Raw genomic sequence first — 10,233 nt, 5'->3', positions numbered from 1 at the left:
TATATATATATATATATATATATATATATATATACACACACATATACATGTATACAGCCTTTGGCTTCAACCTGCTCCAGTTGTCTGCTTCCTATTAAAGCCAATGAAGTGAAGTTAATCAGCATGTGCTATATATAGACCTCTACATCTCCTCTGACTACAAGCCCATCTGACACAATAACACGTGCATGAGCTAGCCGGTAATGAACCATGCTCCTTAATGTTCCACTTGACCAAATAGACATTCCCACATTCGGCAGCGGCCATGTGTACAGTGTCTGTTATCTGGACTTTAACCAGGGTCTAATGGCCATTCAGCACCTAAGAGGTGATGGCGATGGAACCACCTCACAGATGGAAGTACAATTATTACTGTTATTATCTGATAGTAAATAGATTTATTTTGGTGGTTAAAAGAACCTGAGCCCACATTACACAGAGCTATGACATGTTTACTTCTTGTCTCCCGTTGGAGTTTTTGTGAGCAGAAATTGATCTGGAAGTAATTACCGAGTGAGAAGAACATGGAGTGATGATGATGTGTATGAAGGGCAGAAAAATAGATTCAGAGTTGTATCAGGATCAGGATGTACATTTGTTTGAGTTAGTAGTCAACTATGTAAACGCTTGCTATTTCTGTTTTTAGCCAGTATGACCTGTGGTTCTGAGACTTAGTTTTTACTAACCCAAGAAAAGGCAGTTTATTTATTCACTGTACATTTCCAAAGGGTAGCAGTAGCTGTATGGGGCTTGCCAAGTTAATAAAACAAAGGCCAGTCTTTCTTAACTGTGTAGGCGTATAGATATCTGCTGGCTTATAGAACAAGCTTCTCAGTTTTATTGTCTAGAAAATAACAGCCTGGCCCCTTCACGTTCTGTTTACTCTGGGCAATTTTTCTCAAACTTTGTTTTTCCTTTCCTTTTTTCCTGTCCAATCCTTCTTAGTCGTGGTCTGTAATGGAGGTTCCTGTCTGAAAACTCAGAATCAATGCTTTTGTAATGCGTGGTGTGTCAACAGATCTAACAGCGGTGCCACTTTTTTGTTTGTAGCTCTTGTGTCATGTTGAGGTGTAACAGGTACTTTTTTTCTTTTCCTGTTTCTTTTCTCTCTCTCTGTCTTACTCCACCTGTTAGGAACACTTTGGAACTTGTCCTCATATGAGCCACTGAAGATGGTGATAATTAACCACGGGCTTCAGACGATGACTAACGAGGTCATTATCCCTCATTCGGGCTGGGAACACGAGCCGAACGAGGACTCAAAGCCACGAGATGCAGAGTGGACCACAGTCTTTAAGAACACATCAGGATGTTTAAGGTATACTGGTCTGATTGACAGCACCTTTCACATCTCTGTTAGCTGACCTAGAACAATGGCAATGAAAACTCTTATTGGTCTTTCGGTTTTTGCAAGTCTTATTGGGTTTCTGCAAAATCCTTTTACTCATTTCTTCTGTTCTAATTGCTAAAATGTTTCAGATGAATGAAAGAAGTTCATTTTATATTAAGATGGTCCGTTTCTCACAATGTTATTTTAGTATTGTTTATATACTATTATAATATTAATTAATTTTTAAACTATCTTTAATCTTTTCTTATATATATATATATATATATATATATATATATTAGCTTTGTTATATTAGTTTTAGGTTTAGTAATTTTAGTACTTCAACTTATTTCAGTTAGTTACCAAGGCAACCTTTCTAATTTTTTCATGTAATATTTATATTTTATTTTATTTCAGCTTAATTTCAATTAACAAAACTTTTTAGTAGCTTACGCTTTAGTTAACAATGACAGCAATGGTCTCTTGTGTCTAACTCAGTGTTATACTGCCATATATTGCTTGATATGGTTCCTGCGCACTAGTGGTAGAAAAGCAAATTGTTTCGCTTTGAGAAGATAATTTTTGCCTATGGGAACAGCAGTTAAAATGAGCTTTAGTTATAGATAGACAACCTATATATCTACAGTATATGGAAAACAAAAGTGGGAACAGATGATTTTGTATAGACTGAACTTATTTGTCTTCTGACAAAAATCTATGAAAAAATATTAAAACATCTCCACATTATAACTAAAGGCAAAAATCAATAGCCTCTGTCTGTTCTATATTTAACCATTTTTGGTATAATGTTCCGAGCCTCTCTGCAGACACTGATCCTCTCCTCTGGGGGTCATTCAAGTAGCTCAACTTTTGATTAAGAAAAGCAAGAAAACATTGCCGTGTAAGAGGGGTCCTGGCTGATTCTGCTCTTTGCCTGAAAAGAAAATGTTTTTTTGTTTTTGTTGTTGTTGTTTTAATTCCGTGTGATCTTTACCTGTCTCAGCAATTATAAATGGACATTGGATCCATGTATAACAATAAGTATGTTTTAAAACTCTAGCATATGCCTTGACCATCACTGACTTGGCAACACAGCCCATTGATTGATATGAACTGAGAACAACTCATCAGATCATGAAATCTTCCTCCATTGAAGTGATCGTCGTTTTAAACAATGTGTTACAGTGCCATGATGGTGCCTACAGTGATCCTTCTTTTTCAGGATTCACATATGGTTGTTGCATTCTTGACACTGTGGCATCAAATCAGTTTATTGTTGCCTTGTTTGGCTGTGACTGTCCTTGTTTGACCTACCTAGACTTCTGTGGCTATTGCGGATAAGCCTCAGCGCACAGGCCTGATTGTCTAAATCAGCTTGCTAGCGGCAGAAGCAGGTCAGTGTAGTTCAGTTTCATGGCCTCAAGTGCTCTCTTTAAATCCTTAATCTTGTGATTGCATGAGTAGGTACTTCCAACACAGGGTTGTGTTCTGGTTGTGTCTTATAGGCAGAACTGAAATGTGCAAATATGATGACATTTGGTGTATACAGTATGACGTGTGATTCAGATATCATTATATTTATATCTGTTCCTTACTACACTGTTGATTGTATTGGGATGTTTCAGAAGCAGGATTTGGATGCTACAAGAATTCACTTGAGTAATTGTATGTGGTGTTTCACCACTGAATAAATGTAGCGTTCACCCTCTTTCCTTTTTCCTTTAATTCCTCCCTCTCTTCTCTTGTTTGAGCTCTGTCCTGTGTTGTGTGTGAGCTCAGCACTGAAGCTCCAGAGGGACGGGGCTGTGTTTCCACCCTCTGTTTCCTCTTTAGCAGCCAGGCCTCTAATCTCCTGCTGCTGCTGCTGGTTGTGCTGCAGCCTGCTGGGCCAAGTCCAGCTTCTGCTTGCTTCTCTGTATGTGACTCTACCTACCTGCTATCATCTGTTCTTCCCAGTCTCTCCCTCTGTTCACTTTCCTTTCAAGTATACCATTTTATAAAACACGTTTTTTTGGAGGTCTACCTCCAAAAAATTTATAAAACACGTTTTTTTGGAGGTAGACCTACTGGATCTCTGATATCTGCAAAAAATAAATACTGCAAATAAGAAGCATGGACATTATTGCAATAGTTTATTTAGGTATCTATTATTGATTGAGTTATGCTGCCTTAACTAATATTGTTCCTTGAAAGTTGAGCAAAAATATAGTAAAAGTAGTATTGTGAAATATTAAAATAACTAGTTTCTGTTTTAATATATTTTAAAAGGTCATTTATTATTGTGACGGCAAAGCTGAATGTTCTGCAGCCATTACTCCAGTCTTCAGTGTCACATGATCCTTCAGAAATCATTCTGATATGCTGATTTGGTGCTCAAGAAACATTTCTGATTATTGTCATTACTGAAAGCAGTTGTGCTGCTTAATTGTTTTGTGGAAACCATGATACATTTATTGGGATTCTTTGATGAAAGCATTTAGAAACAGTAATAGAAATCTTTTGCAGTCAATCAATTAATCAGAAATGTGTATTCTCTCTCTCTCTCTCTCTCTCTCTCTCTCTCGCTCTTTTTCATGCATCATAAGCAAGCACAATCCAGTATTGGTCGTCCTTTTTTTCTTTATTTTAAAGAGGAGCATTGTGAACATTTCCTAAAACAATTTCCCCTTTCTTACTTTCTCTGCACTCTTGTACTTTTTTTCCCAACCTCCTTATCTCTCTTTAGCTCTTTCTCCTTTGCCAAGGCTCTTACTGGCTATTGCCCTGTGACAGGGCAATCAATATTATCAGGTTAACCAGTGCCTCAGCAGGCCTAAATCATGGATCAGGGAGAGGTGGCAGTACAGCCGTCATGGCATCATGTGTTTCCATGTGATGCCACCTCTCAGCAAGTCATCGCAGACATGCGTTTGTGCACAACGCCACTCTATCCTCATCCTGTCTTCTTAGCCTCAGCTCAGCCTGTATCCATGGAAACTGTATCCAGTGACATCTGTTGTCTAGTAAGCTGCTTGGAGGCACAGTTTTGTTTCCTGTCTCTCTTCAGCAGAGGGAAAGCACCCTTTATTTATTTCTTTGCTCATTGTGACAAATGTGCACATTTGTAATTCATGATTAAGTAGTGCATCCTTGTCCTGTTTGTATTTGAGATTTTTGAAGGTCTTAAAAGGCACATTTTAGCCAAAAATTACTCGTCCTTGCCATCCAGAATGAAGATTTGGACTCATTCTGACAGCACCCATTCACTGCAGAGGATCCATTGGAGAGCAAGTGATGTAATGCTAAATTTCTCCAAGTCTGTTCTGATGAAGAAATTAACTCATCTACTGTACATCTTGGATGGCCTGAGGGCGTGTAAATGATTTTTAGCAAATGTTTATTTTTGGATGACCTAGAGCAGAGCCAACGATGAAGGGTTTTCAGGGTCAGTCAGTGAATCATACATTCCTTATGTTATTCTATACAAAAATATATTAGGACTGGTAATTTGATTTTTTAATTAAGATCGTTTATTTAAAAAAGACCTGCACATTCATATAAATAATGTAATATATATATATATTTTTAAATTATTTTAGATTTTCCCACAATATTATATCTTGGATTCTCAAAACTATTAAGGTACAAGAAATTGTAGGACGTATTCAATATTGTGCTGACTGTCCTTCAGGCATTATGGAGGAAAAAGACAGGTAGCTGTAAAAACGCAATCCATCTCTCTTATATCTGAATGGCTGCCACAACAGATGTACAGCTGGAAAATGTTACATTCTGTATGGGTTTTATACTGCAAATGGGTTTAAATTTCTTCTGCTGGAAAAGGACTCATTTGTTTGCAGGGTGCTAGTTTAATTTGTTTTCTCCAGTTGTCGTTTGATAGTGATTACTCTGGAGTGAGGCTTTTTTATGGATAGGATTTTAACTTGGCAGTCTAGTTATAAAAAACTACAGCTTGAACAGCTGGTAGGAAAGAAATATCAGGGTAAACGATGTAGAGCACAGGTGGCTCCTGGTGCCTTCTCAGGCTGTGGACACATCTGACGTTCTTTGAATTTTTTTTATATAATGCTGCTAACCATTTAACTTTATAATGTAATCTGTCATCCATTCATTTTTAAAGAGGGACATTGGTCATTTTAGCAGGTCTGAGATCAGAACAAGGCTTTAATGTGGGTTTAATTGGACTGGGTGACTGTATATTGTTTATCATACACGTTCCAACAAAAATCTGAACTACCACAATCAAATAATAGCATTGTTTGTAAAAAAAAAAAAGCAATATCTGTCTATATGTTTTTGCCTTTTTGTCAAGCTTTTATCAGTCTTTGCACTTAAATTCAGATTCATTCTAGTGAATCCATTCATATAAACAGTAAATTAGCTATTTAAAACAATTTTTTTTTTTAAATAATGTCAATTGGCACTAATCACTATGTTTTCAAACAGGTTGTATAAAGATGCTGTATTCCAGTTGTTGTAGTGCTATCACCATAATCCATTGTTTAATCTGTTTAATCATTTCAAAAATCCAAACTCTTTTTGTGCATAGATTAAATTATATGGTAAAATATACTGAAAGTGTATTTTATATATTATAATTTAATATATGAAATATATTTGAAAGATATTGGCAGGGCTTAGCTTCTTTTTGCCAATAACTTGTATCTCGTATCTAACTCCTTTTACACGTTTACCTACTTTAATTATGATTAGTTTGTAGCTTGGCAAGTTAAAGTTTCAAAGTAGCTTCCTCAACAAAATCTTTTAATGTGTCAGCTTATGATGTATAATTAGTACAAATTACTTGTGCTTACTCATGCTTTTGCTGTTTGCCATAGGAATGTGAGCTCAGACGGTGCAGAGGCACGCAGACGGTTGAGAGAGTGTGAGGGGCTGGTAGATGCCTTGCTGCATGCACTGCAATCTGCAGTGGGAAAGAAGGACATGGACAGCAAAGTACGTGTATTCAGCAGAGAGAGCACCTGGAGCCTGTATCCATCTTTGTTTAAACATTATACTGTTTTCTATGTTTAACTTTCATTTGGTAGGTCACACACACACAAATCCAGACTTCAGGGAGGGCTGTAAAAAATATGAAAGGGATAAAGGGGTGTCAGCTTGTCAATATCACAAAACAAACCCAGGCAAGTGATCAGGACCATAATGTAAAGCGAAGGGGTCTTGTGTCATCTTAAAGGTTTTTGTGCGATAATGTCTGCCTGGCTGTACATTATCCCACATATTACCCGGCTACTTCTGATATAAGGGTACATATTATATTTGGCCGAGATACAACTATTTGAAAATCTGGAATCTGAGGGTGCAAGAAAATCTAAATATTCAGAAAATCGCCTTTAAAGTTGTCCAAATGAAGTTCTTAGCAATGCATAGTACTAATCAAAAATTAAGTTTTGATATATTTACAGTAGGAAATTTACAAAATATCTTCATGGAACATGATCTTTACTTAATATCCTAATGATTTTTGGCATAAAAGAAAAATCTATAATTTTGACCCATACAATGTATTTTTGGCTATTGCTACAAATATACCCCAGCGACTCAAGACTGGTTTTGTGGTCCAGGGTCACAAATAATTGAATTGACAAACAATATTGATTTGCATGTAAATAGCTGTATTATGAGACATAAAATCAGCACAGCTATGTATGTAATCACTTGCCTGGCACAACGGCCAACCATACAGTTTAGCGGTCATTATTCAAACATATTTGACTATACGATGCTGCAATTGAACTATTATTATTATACAATTACATAATTATTATTATTATTGAAATAATATTTATTTAGTCTTTAGAAAACAAATGGTCACTTTTTTAAAGATAGTTTTTCCCTTCCAAAATGCCTTCATAAAAAATGTTTCATTCTTTCAATTTTTCTCTCTTGCTGTCTCTTAGTCTGTGGAGAATTGTGTGTGCATCATGAGGAACCTGTCTTACCACGTGCACAAGGAGGTGCCAGGGGCCGAGAAGTTCCAGGATCCCTCAGCTCTTCAGGGCCCTGGCTCTGCTGGCACTCAGAGGAAGAAGAAAGATGATGCAGGCTGCTTCGGAGGAAAGAAGGCCAAAGGTCATTATTGAATTTTTCTTCATCTCATCTATGTGCTTTATACTACTAAAACAGTGCTGAGCATCTTTAGATCACTGAGTCTTGATTATCATCAGCCGGATGCTTCCATCACTGGCAGGTTCACGGAGGGCAGTATGATCCTAGCGTTTACACAACATCATAAATAGCAGTGCAGGCAGATACTGTAATAGGAAGCTAAATGATGTTTGAATCTCTCTTTGTTTGGCCTGTGCTCTTTTATGACTCATGATTTATTACTGGAGAATCAGTGTTCATCTTTAAATGGATGTGGGTGTAGGTTCACTGTCTGTGTTGCTACATTGTCTGAGTTGAATCAGTTCTTCGAAACACTTCACTTTTAAACTGCTGAGTGTTGTTCAGGTACATATTCTTTTACATAATGCCAAGAGAATTGATTCATTTCCAGGTTCCAGATAGTTTCAAGGTTTTTTTTTCTTTTTTTTTTTCTTTTTCTTATACTAGTTGTCCAGATTTTTTGTTCTCTCTTAAATGAACTGATGTGAGACATCTTGAATATATTGTAGCGTTGCACAACTTCCCAAAATAAATAGGCAGGAGACGGAGATCCAGTTCAAAAGCAGCCAACGGCCTTTGTTTATTTCCTGAACGTTACAACCTAAAACACAGGTATCAGGAGGCATCCTAACTTTCCCAAAAACAAGAAAACGCGAAGGGCTCTGAACTTTTTCTTCCCTGAGCTGAGCTCAAAATGAACGAACTGCCACACGCACCTGGCCCCTCCCCCAACTACCCCCCCCATTAACAGGTAATAATAGTGAACACATTTATAGCGGGAAGCAAACGGCCTCAGCGCCACAATATTAATGATATCATTTAGTGAATTTATTATTGAACAGACCTATAAGTGAATTCAATGAACAAACTGAAGGAGCAAAAGCAAGAATGTCGGTAAGCAGCAAAGATGACAACATTGATGTCATGCTATGCCTCATGGACCCTTTTTAATGAGGTTTGTTTATCTGTCAGCAGCCCTGGAGATTTGCTTTGAAGATGCAAGTGACCTATATTTACACCAGAAAATGCCCCTAACAAGCGTTAAGGGATGTTTTCCCGTCAAGCTGTTTGGACATTTCCCCAGCAAAATTTTACCTTTAAAAGACATTTAGTTTTAGATTTAGTTTTGCACATAAAACTCCTGACACTTTCACTATAACAGGGCTCCAGACTGCGACCATTTTTTCTGCCTGTGTGACTAAATTTTGTGTGCGGTCTCACTGGCGTGACCACTGCGTTGTTCAACTCATAAGCGCTGCCATTTCTGTTGCATATGAGAAACATCAAACGGCAAACTAAACTGAAAGCATAACGAAACTGCGCTACTCGTTTGAGCTGCGCAGCGCTTCGAGTGTATAGCATGGTTTATACTCGCCGCGTCAGCAGGAGCGCGAAGCTGCACACAGCAAAAATGATGCGCATATTGAGGAAACGTTGGATGGTTTTCAAGCTAAAGTAAAGTAAAAGACCGCTTCTTTAACCAAAGGTGAACATGTTGGTATTCGTATGGGGAGAAAAACATGCAAGCACTGTCACCGACAGCAAGTTTAGTTTTACTTTTCTTTTTGTTTTCATTTTAAAAAGCTTGTTATCTTTGCTGTTTACCTCACATTAAGCTATGGAGGCTCTCTTTTATTTATTTATTTATTTGATTCCTCAGTGTTTGCTAAACTTTCTGTAATTTATTAGTCGGTATATAATACAGCATGTGGTGTGTGCCATGCCTCATCTTATTCGTTTTTGTTAATAAACGTTTTGTAAGCTAGCTTGTCATTGTATCTTACTGTTTTATTGTTGTTGTGCTTTTTAATTAAGAATAACAATGAATCCATCTTTTGTTTTATTCTTAAAAAGTGAAAGGTGTGTAGATGTATGTAAGCAAAACAGACAATTATCTTTTCTTGTAAAACGTGACAAGATCGCCAAGCCCAGCTTATAACACAGCAAAAGAAGAACTCCCGTTCATAAAATTTAAATCACAAATAATACTGATGAAAAAGAACGGGTTGAATGTTAACCTTTTTCGTTTCCATATAACTATGATAAAAGCATGCATTGATTAATCCCATGTTGTAGCGCAAAAATAAAATTTGCGACCAAATCATGTGCTCGTGCACAAAAGAGCGACCAGTGGGAAGAATGAGTCTGGAGCCCTGTATAAACACATAAAAGTTTAGGTTGCTATGTTGGATTACCACAAATTAAAGCAGAAAATGTGTTATTTCTGCACCGCTAGTAGATTTGATAGGAAATTCTCATAGGAAATGCTGTATTTATTCTTAATTATTAAGTTAGGTTAATGAATGTCATTTAAATTACACTGTCATTCAAGAGTTGTGGGGTCAATAAGATTTTTTTATGAATATTTTTGTTCAGCAAGGACACATTCATTTGATCAAAAGTAAATAAATAAATCACGATTCCCCCCCCAAAAAATATATTAAGCAGCAAAACATTGATAATAATAAGTAATGTTTCTTGAGCACCAAATCAGCATATTATAATGATTTCTGAAGAATCATGTGACTGAAGACTGGAGTAATGCCTGCTGAAAATTCAGCTTTGCCGTCAGAGGAATGAATTGCAAGTTAAAAATATATTAAAATAGAAAACAATTATTTTCAGTTCTAATACTCCACATCCACAACATTGTTTTCCAGTAGTTTTGTTCACATAAATGCTACCTTGCTGAGCATAAGAGAGCTTTTTCACAAACATTTTTTACCCCAAAAATTTGAACGGTAGTGTACATATCACATTATAGTACTGAAGCA

The 10,233-nt window shown here is 36.7% G+C and overlaps 1 protein-coding gene across 4 annotated transcripts in view; it reads left to right on the top strand.

The window, feature by feature from the left end:
• The window catches only part of LOC107592331 (armadillo repeat protein deleted in velo-cardio-facial syndrome homolog), a 305,477-nt gene that overhangs the window by 266,442 nt on the left and 28,802 nt on the right, over window positions 1-10,233 (top strand). For all 4 annotated transcript variants that reach the window (XM_016281818.1, XM_016281819.1, XM_016281820.1 and 1 more), the window contains 3 exons: window positions 1,135-1,318; window positions 6,169-6,286; window positions 7,252-7,423. In XM_016281818.1, the coding sequence (XP_016137304.1) occupies window positions 1,135-1,318; window positions 6,169-6,286; window positions 7,252-7,423 (474 nt within the window). The remainder of the gene's footprint in view (window positions 1-1,134; window positions 1,319-6,168; window positions 6,287-7,251; window positions 7,424-10,233) is intronic.

This window comes from Sinocyclocheilus grahami, unplaced genomic scaffold (genome assembly GCF_001515645.1).
Source record: "Sinocyclocheilus grahami isolate Dianchi unplaced genomic scaffold, SAMN03320097.WGS_v1.1 scaffold152.1, whole genome shotgun sequence".
Taxonomy (NCBI): domain Eukaryota; kingdom Metazoa; phylum Chordata; class Actinopteri; order Cypriniformes; family Cyprinidae; genus Sinocyclocheilus; species Sinocyclocheilus grahami.
This window is presented reverse-complemented; position numbering and strand designations above follow the sequence as displayed.